Source organism: Grammomys surdaster, unplaced genomic scaffold, assembly GCF_004785775.1.
Source record: "Grammomys surdaster isolate TR1022 unplaced genomic scaffold, NIH_TR_1.0 125832, whole genome shotgun sequence".
Taxonomy (NCBI): Eukaryota; Metazoa; Chordata; class Mammalia; order Rodentia; family Muridae; genus Grammomys; species Grammomys surdaster.
The window spans coordinates 1546235-1570858 of NW_021620660.1; the positions used below are offsets into that span (position 1 = coordinate 1546235).

Here is a 24624-nt window from a genome sequence, read left to right on the forward strand (position 1 = left end):
GAGAGAGAGAGAGAGAGAGAGAGAGAGAGAGAGAGAGAGAGAGAGAGGCAGAAGATGGAGAGAGACAGAGAATACCATAGATCTACCATTTAATCCAGCTATACTACTCTTAGGTATATACCTGAAGGACTCTGCATCTTACCATAAAGATACTTGCTCATTCACATTCATTGCTGCTTTTTTCATACACTAGGCATGATATGGAATCAGCCTAGCTGTCCACCAACTGGAGAATGGATAGTGAAAATGTGATACAACTTATACAATAGAGTAATAGTCAGCTTTTAAGATAAAGGAAGTAATGAAATTTGCAGGTAAATGGATGAGCCAGCTGGGCGGTGCTGTTGCATGCCTTCAATCCTAGCATTTAGGAGGCAGGAGCTGTGAGTTGGAGGCCAGCTCAGACTAAGAAGGGAATTCCAGGATAGCCAGGACTACACAGAGAAACTTTGTTTCAAAATATAAAAAGTATATAACTTATAAATGATCATTTATAAATTTATATTAGTTACAAATTTATTATATAACAATAAATATATAATTGCATACTGTATATTATATAATAAATATAAATAAATAATTTTATAAATTTATAAATAAATAATGTAATTTATAAATAACTTAATGATGGAGGCAGAGGCAATCCTTCTAAGGTAACCTGGACCTAGAAAAACAAACATGACATTTCCTCTTCTATGTTAGCTTTAAATCTTTGTGTACTTGATTTTGGAATACACATAGATGTTAGGAAACTAATTAGAGGTCCTGGGGAGAGAGACAATAAATGCAGTTACCCTATAGCAGGGGACAACACCACAAATAAAATTCCCAGAACCATGAATCAGCTACCTCTTTTTGAGTTGTTAGCCAGTGGAATCCCTTTACCCCCCCCCCCAAAAAAAAAAACTTAACAGGCGATTGCTGAATTTCTTGGCTACCCTCTAGAACTTTTTGCTATTAAGATCCTAGTAGTAAGACATCATCTATTTGAGTTATAGAACATGGACAAGTTAAGATGTTTCATCCTAAAGTGTCATTCCTAGTCGTCAGCTTTGAAAGTGCTGAAGGACGATGCAAGCTCTTGGAAAAGAAACATAACCATCACTGTCACCCAGCTGTGAACCCTGAAAGCTGCAATAATGACTGTTCTTGCAAGATCTGCCCACTAGTCCAACAGTGCTATGAAGGCTATGTGAATGACGAACTTCCGATTGGAAATAAGCTCACTCCTTACTCAGCATTGCAGATGGGGCCAAAACCCTGTGACTAGTTAAGTTATAGGGCCTAGGTTAGAACTTACTACTATTATTCTGATAAACAGATACTTCTAAAACAACTCCTAATCAGTACCGTGCCATCAGTCTTTGAAAGTGCTGAAAGACGATGTTGTAGAGTAGGGAGGCGGACAACATTCCCGCCCCTAGCCGAGGAACCATTGGCATTTGATAGCTGCTTTGATAGGAAAAGTCAAATACTTTTAAAGTTGGTATCATTTAACGAGCCAGTGCATCCAAGAGTATCTGGGCAAAACAAATTGCCCTCCACAGCTTTAAAACAAAGAGAATGGAGAAATAAGTGGGTAGGGAAAAGGGAGTAGATTTGGGAAGGCTATCAAAAAATGTGGTGTATGAAGTTCTCAAAGAACTGATAGCCATATCCAATGTAAAACCAAACAAAAGCCACCTGAGATGAAACCAAGCACGTGTGAGCTAGGCTGTGCCTTAGGAGGCCTCTGAAGGAGTCCGTGTGAGAAATCAGATTGCTTCCTTTACCTAGTAAGGTACTCTAAAAGAGTGACCTCTACTGAAGAAACAGTATGTGTGGGGCATTGTCCCTGGATACAGATTTTGTTATTATTTTCTTTTTAAAGGTAAAACGATTAAAAGTCCACCTCCAAAAGGTTTCAAAAACAATTTTCTGAACTATCCTCTTTAGTTACTTAAGCTATGAGCTACTAATATGAAAGCCATGTTTCTTTTAAATTTTTTATTGTTTTACTTATGTACATTTTAAATGCTATCCCCTTTCCTGCCCCCTCCCCTAACTCCCTACCGCATCCCCCTTCCTCCTGCTTCTATGAGGATGCTCCCTACCCCATCCTCCCACTCCCACCTCACCACCCTAGCATTCCCCTACGCTGGGGCACCAAGCCTTTACAGGACCAAATACATCCACTCCCATTGATGCCAGATAAGGCCATCCTATGCTACATATGCAGCTGGAGCCATGGGTCCCTCCATATGTACTTTTTGGTTGGTGGTTTAGTCCTTGGGAGCTTGGGGGATCTGATTAGTTGATACTGTTGTTCTTCCTATGAGATTGCAAATCTCTTCAGCTCCTTCAGTCCTTCCCCTAACTCCTTCACTAGGGTCTCCATGCTCAGTCCAATGGCTGGCTAGAAGCATCCATATCTGTGTTGGCCAGTCTCTGGCAGAATCTCTCAGGGGACAGCTATATCAGGCTCCTGTCAGCAAGTACTTCTTGTCATCAACAATAGTGTCTGGGTTTGGTGGCTGCATAAGGGATGGATCCCCAGGTAGGGCAGTCTCTGCATGGTCTTTCCTTTAGTCTCTGCTCCACAGTGGGTGGTCCCATCCGTGGCTAACCTCTGGATATGGTTTCTACAGGTTCTATCTCCCTTTTGTTGGGTATTTCAGCTAATGTCATCCCAGTTGTGTTCTAGGAGCCTCTTGCTTTCCTGGCATCTGTGACTTTCTGTTGGCTACCCCTAGTTCCCCATCCCCCACTGCTACATGCCTCTGTTCAATTTCCTGATCCTTTGTACTTCTCCCCTGTCTCCCACGCCTAGCTTCCAGCTGTAATGTTGTAGAGTTATTGTTTACAAGGATAACAATCTCAATCTACTTTTATCAGCTTTGGAAATGTGAAAACCTGAATGTTCACATATAAAAGTCTTACAGCTTGTGACATAGATGCTTATTAGGGAAAAAAATGTTCCTTAGATGAATGGAACGACCTAAAATTAGAAAAATTAAAAATTATCACACAAAAAATACCGAAGGAATAAATTTTACAATAAAAAATTGAAACAACTTATTTGTGTTCCAAATTTATTTCCCTTAAACTTTCAACGCCTACATAAGTTAATGTTTATTGAATGGATATTAGCATTAAGAAGCTACTGCTCCCCCTTCTACTTACGTTTAGGTTTTTTATTACATATATTTATTTGTGTGTGTGTGTGTACACGCATGTGCATGCCATGGCACACATAGGTCAAAGGACAACTTCCAGGGCTCGGTTCTCTCCTTCCACCAGGTAGGTCCTGGGATCGAGTCACACTTGACATGGTGACAAGTGCTTTTACCCACTGAGCTGTCTCATTAAGCTATTAACTCTGTCAAAACAATACATCGTACTAATGTCACAAATTTATTGATCATACTTTCTTGCTGGGCTCCACACATAGATTTTGTACATGGGCTAATACTAATTAGCATGAGATGACTGGTTCTGACTCACTTCAGTGTCTCTCCTTCCTCCCTCCCCTTCTCTACCATTCAAATATTCTTTTCCATCTGCACTATCTGCCTCCCTCAATGCTACGAGCCCCTCTCTGCTTCTGTCCTTCCCATTCTAATGCCTACAAATCACATCACCCACATACTTCAAGTTCATGTCTTATCTCTCCATTTCTGAACTCTCGAACACATCCTGAGGAGCCACTCGAAAAAGTCTGACTCCCAGCCCTGAGGTCCTCCTTCTGACTCTGGGCCCTGAGGTCCTCCTTCTGACTCTGGGCCCTGAGGTCCGCCTTCCGGCTCTGCTATATTGGTCGTTACTCTCTTTCTTCTGATTTCCCTTCTGAACTCTTCTAGACTCATCCCTGTGTCATTCCCCATGTTTGAACCTTTGCTGATTCCCCTCCTGCGCTTTTTGAACATGAACACCCTTCACCATTCCCATTCTTCCCATTCTTTCCCATCGCTCTCCTACCCACTTGTAGAGCATTGGGCTCTTTTGCCCTTGGGCAGAAATCCTTTGATTCTTTGGCTATATGGCTTAATGCTCCCATGGAAAGCATAGTGTCCATTTCACAATAACAGTACAAATTGTTTTAAGTTAAAACACCAAATTTATTGGATAATATTGAACTATATGCAGACACATAGAAAATAAACATTTCATATAATTGTGTATCTTTTTTAAATGTTATATTTATGAGGACAGAAGAACAAACAATTTAGCAATTGGAGTTACTTTTAAAAACAAAAAAAGGAAAAACAAAATCTACATTCCTTCATCAAGACTCAGCGCTGCATCACAATCTATAAGTACTTCAGTTTAGGTCAATAAATACGTTCTCTATCTACTACAGATTTAAAATTAGAATTACATGAACTCTTTGACCATGTAGAATTTTCTTATACAATGAGGAACAGTTAAACATGTCACTTTTGAGACACACGTCTTTGACTTAACATAATCCCCCTGCTGAAATATCACTGTAAATGCACATTTCACATGTGATGAACAAAAACTCTATTATAAAGAGCATCTTCATATCTTCACAGTTAGAGACAGAGGTTTACAAAAACCTTACAAAATTTAAAATAAAAGGAAACCAGCATGCATCCACTAGCACAAGGAAGAGGGGAACAGATTCAAGCAGCGAAGACGAGGAAGAGAAAGAGAGCAAGAGGAAGGGAGGAGTGGGGAACACGAGGAGGAAGGGAAGGAAGAGAGAACAGTGAATATAAAGTAATAAAGAAGGGGGAACCTTTATTAATTGTACTGTTCTTAGGCAATATGGAAATGAAAAAATGCAACTTGCATTTCAAAAGTATGATGAAGGGCATCTACCAGTTCACTGTGAATCCAGGGCTCATGGCTAACAAGACACATGCAGCCCCCCTGTAACCTGCCGCTGGTGTGCGTGTGTGTGTTTCAGGAGGCCCAGGCATTAGGCAGTTATGCCCTACTTCCTTTAAGCAGGGCATGTTCATGAAGGTTCCCATAAAGACGTGTGAGCTAGGATAAAGCTCAGCTTCCTGGAATTGAGAGTTCTAAAGAAGCCTGTTCCGTCTATGGGCTAGGGTGGGCTGCAACAAGCCATGCATTTCCAGTGCTGAGGAGAAAGGAAATGCTCTGCATGGAGGGCAAGAAGGGACATATCCATCAAGTCATCCCTGTAGGGGACTGAGAAGCCAGGAAGAGAGCGGCGAAGCATGGTGAAGAAACACTGGGGCTGCGAGACATCTGGGAAACAAAAGCTAAAAACCTACTGCCATTAAATCGAGCAGATTGCAACACATTCACAGATGAAGGAACAACAACAGGTACCTTGGTTTAAAACAAAACAAAACAAAATTGAATCCACTTTCCATACTAAAGCCAATTTTTTGGCTCATCCGCAACCACTGATTTTTCAAAAAGACTATTTACGATTGAACCCCAGAAACACCTCGACTAAGGTTTAGGATTCAAAAGTCTCAAACCACTTAAACAATAAAAAAATAGAAATCACTTCCCATGATATTTTATATCAGCCTCAATGTGGCTACAGAAGAAGGAAGGGATGGATGTCTTGGGTAAGTTGGAGTGCCTTAGGCCAAGCTAAAACCCTCATAGTTGTCGAGGGCCTGGGTGAGTCGCGCCTTCATGATCTCTTTGCTGCTGTATTTAGGGAGGTCAAGAAGGTTGTAGCAGGTATGGGCCACAGGTAAGTACTCCTCCCCGGTGGCTGTGGACTGGATGACGATCTGCAGACTGGCCATGCCATAGATGGGAATCCGGTCACTGCCTGTCAGGAACACTGAGGGGAAGAAATAGCATCAATGGTATACAGTCTTCTAAGCAACAGAGAAAGGCTTCCATGGAACGACAATGCTCTTTAGGTACCAACATATATGTACCAGACATGTCTTAGAGCCTCTATAGAACGCATGTCCTCACAGACCTTCCCAAAATCAAAGAGGAAAGAAATTACTGACCTAGGAAAAGACAGCCAGCAGAGAACTCAATCCCTGTGACCTCAAGATCTCTTTTCTCAGGTGTCTGAAAACTCTTTCCTCTTAGGAATCTACATACTCATTTCCCTCCTTTCAAAAACCAGAGGACTTGACCTATCTGTTCTTTAGGCAGTTCACTAGTGTGGTACATTGTTACTTGACCGAAACTCCCCTGCACAGCATAGACCGAAGCAGCTGCACAATGCTTTTGGCTGCTGTTTCTGTTCTGTTTGTTTTTGCTCCCACTGTTGAACTGCCAGAAATTACTGGAATAAACTCATTATCTACTTCTTTATTTTATTTATTTATTTATTTTGAGGAGGGTGAGGGGATTGGGGGGGTTGCATGCAGGTTCTTTTGGGTGCTAGGCAAGCACTCTGCCGCTGTACTTTGTGCCAGCCCTCATCAGTCACTTCAAATAACCCTCCATTGCCTAAGGCATATAAACATACCACCATTCTTGCCAACCTTCCAGAATTAATAACACAGCAACAATAACAGATAACAAATTCCTGAAATCCAACGTTCTCAAACTAGAGATGCCTTTTTCTAAGGAAACGCCCAGGACCAGTAGGAAGGCTTCACCTGAAAGTAACAGCTTTTCCCATCCACTTGGCCGCCCAGCCCTTCATCACCTCCCACGACACTGCTTCTCAATAGCTTATGTACATGGGCAGAGGGGCTCTAGGGGGAGATCCTAGTTTTTTTCTCATCCTTGTTCCACATAAGTAAGAGAATTAGTCAGTATTAATGTCTGCTCACTCTTAGCAAAGAAGTTGCTTTTTTTGTTTCATGCAGATAAAATTCTATTCTACTCACAGCTAATTTATGGGGCTGATTACACAGCTGGAGATAGAAGATCCAACCATTTCTAAAAGGCTGGATTTGATCGTGGGAATTCACTTCACTTTACTCTCTAAAGCTATTGCCCTAATCAAATGTCATCCAGCCGGTTCCAAAGGACTACATGCTAGATGATTCTGTTTGCAAGAAATGTCTATCATGGACAAACTTGAGACTGGGTTGGGTGAAGAGAAGCAATGAGGAGTGATGCTGATGTGCATGGAGTTTCTTTCTGGGAGGTGAACATACTCCAATCTTTCGAGAGTTTCACAACTCTGGACATACTAACACCCCTTCGGTTTCATACTGTGAACAGGCAAACTGCACGTTAAGAGGAGCCTATCACAACAAAGCTTTCATAAGTCAAATCTTACCCAGTTTCATCTAGAATCTTTCCAGATCAATCCTTTTAGATTTGAGGGGGACAGGGTATCACTATGTTGCTCAGACTGATCTTAAACTCTTGGGTACAAGCACTCCTCCTGTCTTAACCTTCCAAGTAGCTGAGACTATAAGCATGAACTACTGTTTCCAGCTAAAGTGACTGTTATTCTTAACATGAAGATTGATGAAATGACTCTTTACTTGATTTTATCTTCTTGTTTCTCATGTGTACTAACAGCTTCCGGTGCATTTTAATTAATATATTATAAATATATTGAAATTAATTTTTCTTACTATCTTTAGCCACTTAGAAGTTAACCTTTACCTGTGAATCGCTTCACCCTACACAACGTCACACGAAAATATGAACAACCCACCGATGTGATAAATACTTACAGAGAAACTTCTTCTTCTTCTCTAATGGGAACTCATGGAATGTTTCCCAGAATAGTTTCACAGTGGGATGTGTGCTTGAATAATCACCCTTGTAGACAGCAGTCTGTCCAAAACAGGGGGCAGGGGAATGAATCTTAGAGAAACATTACAGCACACACTGGATATCACTTGCATTTTCAACAGAAGTCACTGGGAGGCAGCAACGACTCAAGGGCAAAGCACATGGAGACCAGGTCTTCCGCACATCTGCCCAGCTGCACACCCACCCGGCTTCGAACACAGTTTCTCAGAGCTTACCTCTTCCAGCTCTTCCCAGTTGTAGTTGCTGTTCCCCACCATCATGGCCCTCAGTTCTGCAGGCTGGAAGAGCTCGAGGACTTTGCCACCACACACCTTTAGGAAGCCACTGGAGAAAGCTGTGTACCACTCATGAACCGAAATTTGGAAGATATAATTCACATAAGCATCCACAAATTCTTTCCTGTGGGAGGTCCAGAGAAATAAGCATATATGGCATCAAAGCCCATAGGTTTTATGAAGCTCCCTTTCTACATTTAGGTCGAAAGTGATGAAAATGGCCTTTCCTCAGGTATCCTGCATGCTGTAGTGTCAGGGACTCTCCTCCCCAGCATCTAACCCTAGAATTCTACTGTACACCTAAAGCAAGCATCTGCAGGAGTGGAGGCAAGTGTATAAAACCAAACTACTGATTTTGCCTGAGCTACCCCAGTTGCCATCTCTTTAAGGTCTTCCTTAGAGTTTAAGAAAAAAAAAATACCCTTTAAAAAATGCCCAAGGTTTTAGTTGCAGGTTAGTTGCTCTGTTTTCAGAAACTAAAGCCATCTGTTATTTATATCTTTGTGTATTTCCTTTGTTTTTAATGTATATGTGTGTGCATGTAGAAGTCAGAAGACAATCCCTGGTATCATTTCTCAGATGTCATCCACTTTGATTTTGGAGACACAGTTTTTATCATTACCTGGGACTCACCAAGTAGAATAGGTTGGCTGACCCGCAAGCCCTGTGAATCTACCTCCTTCTAGCTCCTTTACCACTGGGGTTACAAGTGTGTACTATCATGCTTTGCGTTTTTACCTGATACTGGGAGTCAAACTCAGAATGTCAATGAAGGGACTCCAGCCAGACCAGGTCTGGCAAGTCTTGTCCGTCTCCCCCATCCCCTCTGCATTGCTAAAAAAAATCTGTTAGATTACATTTCTAAAGCTAGTCACCAAGGTCTATTTCCTTATTTGGCCACTTTCTCCTCTTGAGGCTGACTAGAAAGGCCCAACTATCAAATTATTAAAGTCTAGCAATCAAAAGCCCTTTTAGGTTCACCTAATTAACATGCTCAATCAAAATATACCATTGCATCCTAGCCCGTTCTAACACAAATCTCCTTTTTACTCCTCTTAAAAGGTATGCTTGCTTATTGATTCTTGACCTTAGTGCCTGAACCATTGGTATTTTGCTCAGGAAATTGTCTCCTGTACTGTCAAGTTCAAGGCTAGTTCTCATTTTCTGATCTACTAGATTTAGTGCATCTGGTTTTACAATGAGGTCTTTGATTCATTTGGACTAGAGTTTTGTGCAGAGTAATAAATATGGATCTATTTGCATTTTTCTACATGCAGACATACAGTTAGACCAGTGCCATTTGTTGACCATTATATGGTTTTGGCTTCTTTGTCAGAAATCAAGTGTCTGTAGGTGTATGGTTTTATTTCCGGGTCTTCAATTTGATTCCATTGATCAAACTGTCTGTTTCTATACTAATACTGTGCAGTTTTTATCACTGTTGCTCTGTAGGACAGCATGAGGTCAGGGATGGTGATACCGTCAGAAGCTCTTTTATTGTTCAGGATTGTTTTCACTATCCTGTGTCTTTTGTTTTTCCATATGAAGTTGACAACTGCTCTTCCAAGATCTGTGATGAACTATGTTGGAATTTTGATGGGGATTGTATTAAATCTGTAGATTGCTTTTGGTAAGATGGCCATTTTCACCATGTTAATCCTACCAATCTGATCAATGAACATAGGAGATCTTTCCATCTTCTGATATCTTTTGTCTCTAGTGGTAGGATCACAAATTTGTCTCATCACACCTGGCTGTATCTGCTTTCTTATAAATCCTTTAGGGCACTTCAGGAAACAATTCTCTTAACAGCTATTCTATCTCCTAGTAATTAGGCAAATGCAAATGTAAAAAGCAGTGAATTACCATTTGCATCCATTTAAGTAGCATAAGCTTAAACCTGAGATAACATCATTGGGAAACTAGAACTTCACAGAGAGCCAGGGGAGGATAAATCAGGGCCTGACAGAAACTATGAATACTTGCTGAAGAAATAAATGAAGATCAGCCACATGAGAAAAATGAAGATTATTTAATCAAAGCATTCTATAATAAAAGAGTCAGTCACAGTTGCCTGTGACTCAAAAGCAGTCAGAAGAATGGGGGGGAAGCAACTCAGCAGAAAATGGGACCATTTCACAGTAGTCTGATGGAGGCCTCTGGTACATGGAAGCTGTGGCTGGCTGAACAGACAGATGCACATGCCAAGCAAGTACTTAGTACTGAGGTGTGCACACTGGGGGTCTCTCTCTCTCTCTCTCTCTCTCTCTCTCTCTCTCTCTCTCTCTCTTTCTCTCTTTCTTTCTCTCTCTGGCAAAACTGGTAGTTGGGTCATAAGGAAGAGTGCAAACTGTTTAAAATCCTGACCATTTTGATCTGATTCTTATTGAAGTTACTGAGAAAAATAGAAAGGCTGACGGAATGGGCCGGCCTCCTGCATGGCTCAGTGTATAGTAGAGTTAGTTTTCTTCTGCAAGTCGCTACACATTATGGATCAAAACTCTATCTTGGAGGTGGTCAGACTAATGTCCATGTGTTTATGTAATCTTTCACAAACAGGGGCATAAACTAAGAAGTGAGACATAAATACTTAAGGGGAGAATTTGTCAATATCTGGAAATGTTGAAAATATAGATTTTTCTTTCCTCCTGAGCCTTATGATCCTTTTTTGAACTTTCAGAGAGATCTGGAGACATTGGAGGAAAGGACAAAGAACGTGGGATGTCTGCTGCAGCACATCCCTGTTAACAAGAGAATTCAGAGAAACAAAAGCAACGACCCACCAACGAAAGAATGAGCAGGGATACGACAGAAAGCATCAAGTAGACTGGCTTCAGAGAATTAACTACATCTGCATTTCTCCAAATAAACAGAGTCTCAAGAATGTTCAGGGCAAACCAAGCTTCTTGGTGTGAAGTAAATCACGCCAGCACTCATGCACATTGCTTTCTTTCCTTTGTCTTCAAAGCAAAGTTAGCAATGAAACGCAAGAGTTCCACCACTCACAACTCCACCCCCCAGCAAGTTATTTATTCTATCTTTCTCTCAGTCTTCTCATCTGGGAGAAAACAGTTAATATCTATAAAGGTGCTTAAGACCAAGAGCAGTCTAAAACAGTATGTGAGCTATTGTTGTCATACTGTGTAGGAATATTTACATATATGATATGTATATATGTCATATAGTTTCATCATTTAAAATAAAAGCAATAATGCTAAAATGTCTTTGTCTTGATATACATGTTTGTTATGACACATCAAATGGGCAGTATTTTATGCAAAGGATAGAGACTGGGATGGAGGCCAGGAGAGGGCTTGCCTAGAACGTGTAAGGTCTCAGGGCTCTATGTTTAATCCTCAGTATGAAATGAGAGGGAGGAGGGAAGGAGAGGGAGAGGGATGAGGAGAGGGGGAAAGAGAGGAGGAAAGAGAGAGAGAGAGAGAGAGAGAGAGAGAGAGAGAGAGAGAGAGAGAGAGAGACAGAGAGAAAGAGAGAGACAGAGAGACAGAGACAGAGAGAGACAAAAGAGAGAACAAAAATGAACGAGCATGAAGGGATATATGAGGTTTTATTATATATGAGGTATCAATGACTTCTTTCAAAATGGCTAAATCAAATATATCTCTTAGGCTTCTAGAAGACAGCAGATTAGAAGTCTCCATCTTGAGACTCCATGAATCAGTAGGTCAAAAGCAAAGACTGTATTTCAGAGGAAGAGTACTGGGAATTGAAAACGTGGTGAAAGAACCTCTAAAAGGCAGAGAGAAATAGAAGGGGATTGCAGAAAAAAAAAGTTGAGAAGCAGCAGCTCAGGCCAGGTGTGGAGTGTGAGGGCGCTTCTGAAGCTGCATTTCAGGTAAAGCAGAGGACCCTGGTGCTAAGAAACCAGCAGGACTGGCTTCAGGAGGATCACCCACTTCCCTCAAGCCTAAAGTCCAGTGTTGGTTTAGGTTAACAGTCACTCCTCTACGACAGGAGTAGAAACTCACAGAATTTCTCAGCATCTCAGTGCTGCAGAAGGCACCATCCTGACAGTGAGCAATAGAGGATCTGTGAACATGGAACAATTCCAAGTGGGAGCCAAGGCTGTGGAGGGACAGTTTCCCATTGCCCTAGCCTCCAAGGTTAAAAGACTGAGGCAAAGATAGACTAAATAACTTGCCTAGGGTCTGGGTTGTAAGTGGTAGAGATTTTGCTTTCTATTGGTAACATTGTTTCAGGGGCAAAGGAAGCAATTTACGTAAATGCTGACATGGTCTACATCACACTAAGAAGCTTGGTTTCTACTGAGCATTTCTGAGATTGTTTATTTTGAGAATTGCAGATGTAGTTAGTTCTGTGGTGAGGGTCCTATTGCCTGAGGATTCCTGTGGGGACAAGGATCTGAGGTACTACCTTATTCTGAAGCCTGGCTTACCAGAGCACCCACTTCCTGTTACCAGGCTTGAAAGAGCTAAGATGCACAAGCAGAGTTGGTTCCTTCTAGTGCAGAACTCAGAGCTACATCTTTTTCCTCTTCTTTTATTTAACCTTGTTTCTTGCTTTTCTCCTTCCCTCCCAGCTCCTTAATTGGATTCTCTTTCACTGTTATTTCTTTAACCATCATGAATTGTTGAACTTCATACTTTATTTGATACTATTTTTCCCCTAAAGTTCTTGTTAGTATAGTTCTTGACTTTAGTTGGTTTGTCTATGTCATTTATTTTGCTGGTATTCTAACAGCAGTTTGTTTTACTCTCTGGGTGGCAGAGCCCTCAAAAGAAAGCTGGCCACCCAGAAGACTTGATCATAAAACCAGAAAGGATACCATCCCAGCACACACAGAAGCTGTAGCTAGAAACATGCATTGGCCAAAAGTGCAATGCAGCACGATTTGTCCAAAAGTTAGCAATTCTCAGAAAAACTGAAATGGCCAAACTACCAAATAATTCAAAAGCTTAGGGCTTTGTTTTGTTTTGTTTAAATAATCAACAACTTCAAAGATCACTCAAATAAACAGAAGAATGAAGTAAAGAATTCAAAATCTAGATGAGAAATTCAACAATTTGGGTAGAGATATTCAGCATATAGATTCTATGGCTAAGATTGAAAACTCAAGAGATAGCATATGCCGTTGAAGATGTGGAGCAAGGTGAACACTCACCATTTCTGTGGGAGTGCAAACTTGTACAACCACTTTGGAAATCAATTTGGCGATTTCTCAGAAAACTGGGAACAACCTACTTCAAGACCCAGCTATACCACTCCAGAGTATATGGGTACATATGGGTACATAAGAGGCTCCAGCATCCTACAAAGACTTGCTCAACTATGCTCATAGCAGATTTATTGGTAATAGCCAAGAACTGGACACAACCTAGATGTCCCTCAACTGTAGAATGGATAAAGAAAATGTGGTACATCTATACAACGGAATGCTATTCAGCTATTAAAAACAAAGATGTGGTGAATTTTGGAGGCAAATGGATAGAACTTGAGAATATCATCCTGAGTGAGGTAACCCAGTCCCCAAAGGACATACATGGTATGTACTCACTTACAAGTGAATATTATCCATAAAATGCTCGTGCTATACTCCATAGACCCAATGAAGCTAAACAAGATGCTTGCTTAGCTTCTTGAACAAGCAGGGATGCTTGAATCTCACTTAGAATGGGGAATAAAATAGTCAAAAGAGGCAGACAGAGGGAGGGAACTGAGAGGAAGAGAGGATGGAAAGGGGAAATGGGGGATGGTTTAGGATCAGGTGTGGGGAAGGACAGGAGTGATATTTAGATGGCCATGAGAATGAATGGAAATATGCAACTGACAGAGGTGGGGAGGTGGGGGACATCTCCAGGACAAGACAGAGACCGGGGATAAGGGAGTCACCCAAGAATCAATGGAGGTGACCTTAGCCGTGACTCACAGCATTGGGATATGGAACCTGATGAGGCTATCTACTGTAGCCAGGCAGGACACCACCCACCCACAAAACTTTCAACCCAAAATTTATCTTGTCTACAAAAAATGCAGGAATGGGGAATGGAGCAGAGACTGAGGGAATGGCCAAACAATAACCAGCCCAACTTGAGACCCATCACATGGGCAAGCACCAATGCCTAACACTATTAATGACAGATACTCTGTTATGCTCGCAGACAGGAGTCTAGCATGGCTGTCGTAGGAGAGGCTCCACCTAGCAGCTGACTCAGACGGATGCAGATGCCCTCAGTCAAACAGTGAACGAAGCGTGGGGACCCTTATGGAAGAATAGAAGTAAGGATCATGGGTCCTGAAGGAGATAGGAACTCCACAGGAAGCCCAATAGAGTCAACTAACCTGGACCCTTGGCGCTCTCAGAGGCTGAAACACCAACCAAAGAATATATACGGGGTGGATCTAGGCCTCTATGCACATATGTAGCAGATATGCAGGTTGGTTTTCATGTGGGTCCTGAAAAACTGGAATGGGGGGTATCCCAAAAGCTTTTCCCTGTACATGGGATATGTTTTAATGGCCAGGCTACCTAGTCTGGCCTCAGTGGGAGAAGTACCTAGCCTGGCAGAGACATAAAGTGCCAGGGTTAGGGGATATCCAGGGGAGCCTCACCTGCTTAGAGGAGAAGGGGACAGGGAGGGTGAAAGAACTGTGGGAGGGGTGACTGGGAAAGGGGGCAGTGAGTGGGATGAAAAGTGAATAAGTAAAATAACAAAAATTTCAAAAAACGAGGCAAAATAAAAATTAAAAAGATATCTCAATTCTAGTGAAAAGAACAGAGGAAAACAGGAGAGAAGGAGGGCAGAAGGGAGAAAAAGGGGAGGGGGAAAGGGACAAAGAGAGGGAGAGAGGGAGGGATAGAGGGAAGGAAGAGGGGAGAGGGAAAAGGAAGGAAGGAGGGAGGGAGGGAGAGAAAGAGAGGAGAGGAGGAGTTTGAGGGAGAGAAAGAGAAAGACCCAAAAACATCAACAGAGAAACACCAGAGTTAAACTGGACCACTGAACACATGGATTTAACATTGGCATCCACAGAATATTCCATCCAACAGCTGTGGAATATGCATTCTTTTTAACAACCCACAGAACTTTTTCTAAAGTAGTATACATGTTAGGTCAAAAGCAAGTCAATACATAGTACAGAAGAAACTGGAAAATTTTCTTGCATCTCATCAGAAACTAAAAGAAATTCAGGAATAAACAGTAAAAAAAAATACAGAAATTAAGCCAGTGCATGTAGACTGATCAACGGTTATAAAATCAGCATGAAATTAATAAATTCATAAGTTCAAATGAACATTAAAATACAACTTACCACAACCTTAGGGACACGGCAATACTAGCTCTAAGTAGGAACTTTAGAGCCATGTGTGCCTACATTCAACTTCAGAGATCTCAAATAAATGCCCTAACATTGCAGAGAAACAAAGACAAGACAAATCCAAAAGTAGCACATAGAAAGAAACAGTAAAGACTGAGACAGAAATCAATGATGTAAAGACGAAAAACAACAGGAAAAAACCCAGTGTGTATAGAGTGGAGAAAAACTGAAAGCATTTACCCTATAATCAGGCATGAAAAGAGGGTGTCCATGAAAAGGGGGTGTCCATGAAAAGGGGGTGTCCATGTTCCCAACCTTTATTCAGTATAGTCTGAAATCACAGCCAGAACAAAGGGCGAGGAAAGGAATGAAAGGACTATAAATAAAAAAGGACAGACACAAAGCATCCCTATTTTCAGACAATAAGATTCTATCCTTAATATATTACAGACTTCACAATAAGGCTGACATCTGATAAGTATTTTCGTCAGAGCAGCAAAATACCAAATCAATACAAAAGTCAGCAGCTTTTCTATATACCAATAACAGACTTACTGAGAAATAAATCCAGCGGAAATGAAATGGTCCAAGAAATGCCTGCGCTGCCATATTTATTGTGCTGCTAACCAAAGCAGTCACGTTATAGAACCAACCTTTGCCTGTAGTTACTTTCCTTTCCAACTGCTGTGATAAAATTTCCTGACGAAAGCAACTTAAAGGGTCAAAAGGTTTGTTTGGTTCACAATTCCACATGCATTAAGGCATGGAAGGAAAGGCATCAGGAGCATGAGCGAACTGGTTGCATTATCTCTGTAATCATGAGCCGAGAGCAATGAATTAGTGCATGCCACTGCTCATTCTGCTCTTCTATTTTATACAGTTCAGGACCCAACACCCAAGGATTGGTCCTGCTCATAATTACAGTGGGTCTTCCCACATCAATTTGGGTAATCAAGACAATCCCACAGGATGTTATCAGAGACTAATCTCAGGCTTGATAGTCAATCACAGGTATGTTCAGAGGCTTGGCCCACCTCGCACCCTACAACCGTACCGAATTGACAATGAACACTAAGTACCACAGTGCTCATCGACAGATAAATAATAAAGTGTGATACGTATACAATCAAGTATTATACTACCATAAAGGATAAATTACGTCATTTGCAGGAAGATGGATGGAATCAGAGGTCATGTTAAATAAAAATACCAGACTCAGAAAGACAAATTCTACATGCGCTTAACCACCTAACAAATGAATGGTGCAATACAACAAACCACCAGAGCAGACAGGTTCGAATCTAGGCTATGTTCTGTTCTATGCCTGACTATTAAGCCACTCTTCTCATTTTAAAAATTGGATAAGTTTTCTTTGAAAGCATAGAAAAGAAAACCATTATCATTCCATTTATATCACATATATTTGTTTTTAAGATTTGATTTTGGCTCTTCTCTTTGCTGTTCCTTTCAATCTGATTTAAGGTTTTGTTTAAGCCTAGGCAATGTTTGGGAGCTGAACTGTGACCCTGATTGATCAATCTTAGGGTATAGCATGCAATAAGCCATCCCTATTTGACTGAGACTGGTTTTTGAGTGGTTTGTGCAGCTATTCCCAGATCCCCAACAGCTTTGGTGCGTTCTTGCTTATCTAAGTTCTGAGATGCCTTATTAGTTTTCTTATTCAAAGTCATTTTTTGTTTTGTGTTTTCAAGATAAGGTTTTTCTGTGTAGCCCTGGCTGTCCTGAAACTCACTCTGCAGATCAGGCTGGCCTTGAACTCAGAGCTCTACCTGCCCCTGCCTCCTGAGCTGGGATTAAAGGGGTATGCCACCACTGCCCAGCTTATTCCAACTATTTTATTGACCTACACCGCTATTGACTGCTGCAACCTTCCCTGCTGTGAAGCTCTCTATAGCCTCCACCTGTGGGGTGCTGCATTCCCGATTTCACTGGTTTTTAGTTCTCTTCAGATTTCAATGACTTCCAGTTTCTTCAAAAGTATGACCTGCAGAACTCTGCCTGCTCGATTCCAGACCCCTGAGAACTTTCTCAGTGGCACATGCTTTGTGCCAGCCCAGTCTGGTCAGCTTGCTTACTTACTTAGCCCACCCATGTCACACCAACCTTCATGCCTTATCCAGGACCTTTACCCTGTGGCCAGTCTGAAGAGTTCCTTGAATTCTAGCTTGCATGTACCCTCCTGAGTCCGTGGAGCTATCTCACCAGCTTATAAACTAGTGCTTCTGCCTAGTCTGGGTGATCTTGTCTATGCCATTCCCAACTCCCCAAGGCTTGGTCCCTTTTGCACACTTTGGGTACCAGCTCAGTCTTAATCAGACCCACCTGCACCGTCCCAAATTCCTAGGCCTTGCTTCAGTTTGTACAGAGTCATAGACTGGTGAAGTCCAAGATCTCAGCCTACCTTACCCATAGCAGCACCACCCTCTCAGGGATAGCTTGGGTAGCAATGACTGAAAACTAACCTAATCAGATCCAACTGAATGATTTCATTCATTCCCTCCCCCTCCTCTCACCCTCCCCTTCTTCTTTCCTTCCTTTCTTCCTTCTTTTTCCTTCTTTTTCAAATGTTTTCTCAATCTAAAGCTTACCCACATTATTCCTTTTTAAAAATTATTATTTTATATAAATATGAGTGTTTTGCCTCCATGTATGTCTGAACACCACTTTTATTCTTAGTGCCCACAAAGGAAAGACGTAAGCATCAAATTCACATGAACTGAAGTTACACATGCTGTTCAGCTACAATGCGAATATTGGAAATCAAGTCTGGGGGCTTCTGAAAGAGTGGCCAGTGTTCTTAACCACTGAGGTGTCTCTCTAGCCTGTACTATGATTTCTTGCTTACCATTGAGCTAAAATCACCCCCACACACCCGATCCTTAACCAACACTAAGCATCTGGAGGGTTGACCTACCAACTCCTCATGACCTGAAATCAACCAAACTTGGGCCAGCAACAAAACACATTTCCTCTAACCAAGCAGCCTGGAAACTCATATTAGACATACGACCTATGAAAGAAGTTTACATACCCAGGTTTCATAGCAACATCAGAAATATACTATAGAAATGTTCCCCAATGAAAAGTACCTAGATGAACCTCAGGACACAGGATGTGAAAGAACAATCATAACCGTCATCAAATAATTCGGAGAGTTTAAAGGTGGCATAAGCAAACACCTCAATGAAAGCCTGAGTAAAACCCAAGAGAACACACAAATATGGCCAAATGAGAGGACGAAGACAATCCAGGATTAGAAAATTGAGTTCAATAAGGAGATTAAAAATACTGAAGGGAATTCAAGCTGAAAAGAGGATGGAATAGCAACCCTAAATGGACTTGACAGTTTGTATTTGTATATTACACACACACACACACACACACACACACACCAAAAATAAAGAAACCATGAACTTGAGCAGTACAGTTGGGAACTTGGAAGGAAAGTGTTGTAGATACACTACACATATGTGTGCTCTGAATAGGGCTCATGTATTCGAATACTTGCTCCATAGTAGACAGTGCAATTTGGGGAGGTTTTTGTGATGCAGCCTTGGTGAAGGAAGTATGTCACTGGGAAGTATGAGACAGAAAGCTCTGTCCCAGCTCCACATCACACTCTCCACATCATGCCTGAAGCTGATGATATAAGCCTTCAGCATCCTACCTACCAACTGCTGCCTGCTGCGAACGCCATGATGGACTTTTATGCCACTGGAACCAGAAGCCAAAATCAATTCCTTCTTCCAATAGTTGCTTTTCACTACAGCAGCAAAGTAACTAATATAGAACTTGCTACCAAACAGTGAGTTGTTGCTGTAAAGAACCTGCATTTTTTTTCTTTTTTGTCTACTTATTTGAAGTCTACTTCTGATTTCTAGTATAAAACTAAAATGCAGGTTAGAAAATATTTATTAAATACATATCTCACAAAGAATTTGCATCCAGAATATATAAGAAAAACTTAACACCCAGGAAAAAAATCAGAAATAAGTAACAGAATTAAACACATGTTATCCAAAAATATAAGAATGGTAAATATGCACACTAGTGAATAGTCAGAATCATTCATCATTAAGAATACCAGGAACACAGCAATTCCAGCACTCAAGATGCTAATGTGAATTCCAGGTCTGGCATACAAACCAGCATGGTATACAGACTCTATTTCAAAACAAAGCATACAGAACAACTATTGCTTCCCCACATTACTGTGTGAAATCAAACTATTATAGCCACGTGGAAAAAGTGTAGCAGTTATTTATGAAGTTAAATATACAAAATAATCCAGTAATTTTACTGGTAGGTATTTATAGGAAATAAAGATGTGCTCATACAGAAATCTTTAGACAGATGCTCACAGTGGTATTATTCATTTTTTTTAAACTGAAAATAATACTACTAGAAATATTACTCAACAGCATCACATAACAAATTGATAACACACATGACCACATAGATGAGTATCAAATGCACTTGCCTGTGAAAATGGCAAACTCTAAAAGTCACATATGATTTCATTCAGAATAATTTAAAAGTACAGAATTAGGGTGGTGGTGCTTACCCTTATTTCCAGCACTCAGAGGAAAGGGCAGGTGGATCTCTCAGTTCTTGCCAGCCTGTTCTACAGAGCAAGCTATAGGATAGCAGAGCTACACAGAGAAATCCAGTCTTGTAAAACAAAACAAACAAATTTTAAGCCAGGTAGTGGTGGCACACACCTTTAATTCCAACACTTCGGAGGCAGATGCATGTGGATCTCTGTGAGTTTGAGGCTAGCCTGTCTACAGAAAGAGTTCCAGGACAGCCAGAGAAACTCTGTCTCCAGGAACAAAACAAGAGAATAGAATTATTAAGACAGTATATAGATCAAAGTATCACATGCACTGTAGAGGAAAGGCCCCAAGAGTATTTTAGATGAGTAAGGTTACTATTCTCTACCTTGATTATCACAGAGCTTACATTAACACATTTGTTTGTGGAAACACTCCCCAAATGCTGGGTTTTACTAACAGCCTAGTCTAAGTTTTAAGATATTGTGAGTAAAAAAGTAAAAGTCTTAAAAAAGAGCCAGCAAGGTGGCCCAGCAGATAAGCCATTTGCTCTTAAGCCTAAGACCTAAGTGAGATTCCCAAAAACACACAGTCAGAATGATAAAACTGACAGACATTCACACTATGGAATGTGCAACCGCTTCATCAACAAATAAACACAAAAATGTAATGTAAAAAAAACATGGGATGGGGTAAGGGGACAACATAGGAATTGTAAATAAATCATCCAATAAAAAAAAAATCTATAAATCCAAAAAAAAAAAAAAAACAACAGGGGGTAGTAAAACAAACTCATAAGTACATTCAAAATGTATTTTGTAAATATTTACTTTCTTTGATCAGAGGGACAAAAGTATTTGTTTTTGAAAGACATTATGCATAACTATTGTTTGCATATAAATATAGTAATTTTACTTAAAAAATATACAGCCTTTACTCCATGTCAGCACTGAATTATTTACATATAATTAATTTAATACACATAAAAAATAGAAATTCCTTATGGAATTAATGAGTAAGATTCTGGCAAGCCCCAACACAGAGAAAGACAGACCTAAACAGGTAATGAATGTATCCTCTAGGGCCCACTTAAGATCTGTGCCCCGCTTTCTATTCAGGAAGCTCTAATGAGGCAGGAAGGACCCAGAGTTCACATAGTTTGAAGCTAGACTGGATCAGCTAAATAAGTTAATAAAGAAAGAAACAAAATAAATAATTCTTTAATTCTGGCTTGTATGGGTAAAAATAAAATAAAAGATCACTTCATTATCAGAAAACAAGGCTTTGATGCTTATGGTCTTTTCCAAAACTCATACAAATCAAAAGCAGATTCAAAGAGCAGATGGTTAACTGTGAAATGTTTGGTGACAAATGACTGTAGAAGTATCTGTGAGTCCCTAAGGAACAGTAGGACCAAACGCATGCTTTTCAAGATGTGTTAAAGTGACCTTTTCCCCCAAGCCTTTACGGGAATATCTAATCTGCTAACCGGAAGACGTGTGCCCCCCCCCAAAAAAAAACTGAATTGGACCTTACACATCTGTACATGACAGCATCTTTTCACAATGCCACTAGGTTGGAGACTCCGAGGGCTTTGCTTTTCTTCTGTTCACCCTCGCTTTATTTCTTTTCATAGGCACCTGTGTGGACCCTTTGGTAACACTACTCGAGTGCTCACAGTGCAGAAATTTGCCGCACAAACACTTACGGAATCAATTCCAAGGTCCCTCCCGTCACAATTTGCCACAAGTAACTAGGTTTAACAGAGATGTCTGACTCGCTGCTCTAAGAGCCAAGATGGTCGGTGCAGATACACGCACTACAGGTCTGCAAAGGAGAAGGAGGAAAATGGTTCTCCTGCATTACTGTTCTCGGGAAGTGAATTTAAGACGCAATCAAGATTTAGAAATGTACCCATAACCAAGGCTGACCAACATCAGCTATGGCGCACTTCCGAATAAGATTGTCAGGTGCACTGCGGATTCGAAGAGCTGAAATGGGAGGGGGAGCACACAGTAAACAGATGGGGGCTGGATAAACAGGTATGGAAAAATACAGTCTCAGCTTCGAGCTGGTTCCAGCCAGTTCTGCAGGGGTGGGGGCGGATGCTGGGGGCTGGGTGTCTAAGTGGCAGGATTTAGAGACCTCGGAGATAGCAGCATAGCAACAATTTGGCGCAGTGTGTGCGCACAGCCATCAGCTGATAGTGAGCAGCCATTCACTTGCCGCGAGCCGCGAAGCGGCAGCGCGGACGTCAGCACAGCCGTCAGCGTTTGCCGCATCTTTAGACTCACTCTGGACCTGCCGCAGTCACAGCTGCAGGACCTCTCTGGACCAGCTCTGTCGCAGACTGCGCAACCACCAGACCACTGCGGCAAATAAGCCCAGCTGAGCCGAGCACTAGCCATGGCCGACCCCGAGAAGCAGAGACCCGCTGAAAGCCACATCGAGGACGAGGTAATGGAGGGCGCCCAGGGTGGCGAGGAAGCCGCGGCCGGTGAGAATGCCGCTGCGCCCGCGGCCGAAGAGCCCCAGGCTCCGCCGGAGAACGCGCCCAAGCCCAAAAAAGACTTTATCGAGAGCCTGCCCAATTCTGTCAAATGCCGGGTTCTGGCGCTCAAAAAGCTGCAGAAGCGCTGCGATAAGATCGAGGCCAAATTTGACAAGGAATTCCAGGCTCTGGAGAAGAAGTACAACGATATCTACAAGCCACTACTGGCCAAGATCCAGGAGCTTACCGGAGAGATGGAGGGCTGCGCGTGGATCCTGGAGGATGATGATGATGAAGACGACGATGAAGATGACGACGAGGAGGAGGAGGAAGAGGAAGGGGCTGCAGCTGGCGCAACTGGGGGTCCCGACTTCAACAAGAAGTGAGCACAGCAGCTGACAGGTGACAAATCCCCTGCCCCTTTTATTTCCAGTGTTGGCAGACTATAAAGGCTCAGGATTTGCCCAAAATACAATATGAATCTATTCTGACATTCCTAAAATTAAATTCAATCAGTAGATTCTGGCTAGCCCGTTTCTAATCTGACTTTTATTTGTGTAAGGCAGATGCCAAAAGACGTTTTTGAAAAAAGACTAATTAAACATATTTTTTTTCTCCCTGCTCTTCTGTGAGAACTGGACTTGAGACTGATGAAAGGTTGTCAGTTAGATGAAAATTAAAGTGCGTCACACGTTGAAATCCATTCATCTCACTACACCTGGACACTCATGCTAAGACAGAACTCTTCTCAGTGCTTAATTCTTCAGTTTCTTTACATTTCCCAGCGGAGAGGAAGAAGAGGAACCCAAGACGACGTCATCTTTAAGACTTTTGCTTTTGCAAACCCAGACATCAGCTTTCCACTCCAGAGGAGATGTGGCGTGGAGGAAGCCTGGACTGACAACATTTTCTGTTTATGTGGCTAGGAAAACTGCCATTTCAAGTTGTGAAAAATGTTTTGAATATTTGAATTTACAGAAAGAAAAAGGTTCCACAAATGAGGGTGTATTCCATGTATAATATTGTCAACACGTGTTCATCTGTGACGGTCTCATGTTTTCTTGGTAGTGTTTGTTTACAAAATCGTAAAAATGACCCCAAATGTTTTAAGTATTAAATTACCTTATAGCAGTTTAGAAATATAATTTACTTGAAGAGATGTAGAACGTAGCAATTCTGTAGAGCATGTGTTGCCTAGTTTGACCTTTGTGAAGTCTTTTTGTCTTGTAGCTTTTAGCAAGTAGCTGTGAAAACCATCTGAACCCCTCAATGAAGCTAACGTTTGGAAAAAGTATATACTTGAAGAATAAACCCAAGTGTGTATCCCCAACCCCAGCTCAGAAATAGAAAGGGTTTACGTTTGCTTGTATTAGCTGTGCCTTCATTATTTTGCTATGTAAATGTGACTTATTAAATGGTGCCATAATCAATTTTATTGCTTGAGGACAGAATGGCATAAAGGAAGGGAAAAGACATTTAAAGTAAAGGCCTTTAGCTTCTTTGTGGGTTTTGAATTGTCTGTGAACCAATGTTCTGTAAAGAACCACAAACATAAAGTTGTTTACCACTGTGGTGTTAATGAAACAGTATTTTCAAAAATAAAAACCTTGTTATTCTGACTGCCTGTATTGTCATCTATAAAGGTGGGTGGTAACAGTCCCTTCCTCGCAGCTATCATGAGGAGAAAATGAGTTACTACACTTACAGCCCACACAGCAGCGTCTGACACCTAGGAATAATTTCCAGCTATTATTGTTATAGTAAAGACAAAAGACCCTGAAAGAAAATTCAACTCCCTCCCCTGCTACTCATTTCTACCTTGGTGATCCCTTATTATCAGAAAAGAATATGGCTTGTAACTCTGAAATATAGGATATTCAAAACTATCTTGGTTTGCTCCAAACAAAGCCTCGTTTTAATTTCCTGTCAGACAAGGTAAGACTTTAATGTGACAATATGAATGCACACATACACACACACACACAAAAAAAAAATCAGACGCCATTCTTTTCCATTTGCTGCAAGGGTTAATCACACTGCAGCAAAATCTGATGACGTCGGGGATGGGGGGCAGTGCTAACCTGTTGCTAATGACAACAGATGGCTCTGAACAACCCTAAGGAGTGGTAATCTTCCTTGCGGCAAGACCAATCCAACTGAAGGTGTATATTATATATATTATGATCATCATAATCATATGATTATTTTAATAAGAAAAAAGGTAATGAAAATTAACATTCACTCATCTTCAGAAATGGAGGGACAGTCATTTAATACTTCTCTAGGTCTAGTAAGAAAAAATAACTATGTA

At 41.3% G+C, this 24624-nt stretch overlaps 2 protein-coding genes across 2 annotated transcripts in view; one reads left to right on the forward strand and one right to left on the reverse strand.

The window, feature by feature from the left end:
* Window positions 1-4076: 4076 nt before the first annotated feature.
* The window catches only part of Herc3 (HECT and RLD domain containing E3 ubiquitin protein ligase 3), a 93964-nt gene continuing 73416 nt past the window's right edge, over window positions 4077-24624 (reverse strand). The window contains exons 23-25 of the mRNA XM_028789391.1: window positions 7893-8076; window positions 7596-7698; window positions 4077-5776 (exon numbers count right to left, since the gene is read on the reverse strand). Coding sequence (XP_028645224.1) covers window positions 5568-5776; window positions 7596-7698; window positions 7893-8076 — 496 coding nt within the window. The 3' untranslated portion in view covers window positions 4077-5567. The remainder of the gene's footprint in view (window positions 5777-7595; window positions 7699-7892; window positions 8077-24624) is intronic.
* Nap1l5 (nucleosome assembly protein 1 like 5) lies at window positions 22106-23932 on the forward strand. Its single transcript, XM_028789394.1, has 2 exons — window positions 22106-22715; window positions 22947-23932. Exon 1 carries the CDS (start codon window positions 22229-22231, stop codon window positions 22697-22699), a length of 471 nt encoding a protein of 156 aa, XP_028645227.1. The 5' UTR covers window positions 22106-22228; the 3' UTR covers window positions 22700-22715; window positions 22947-23932.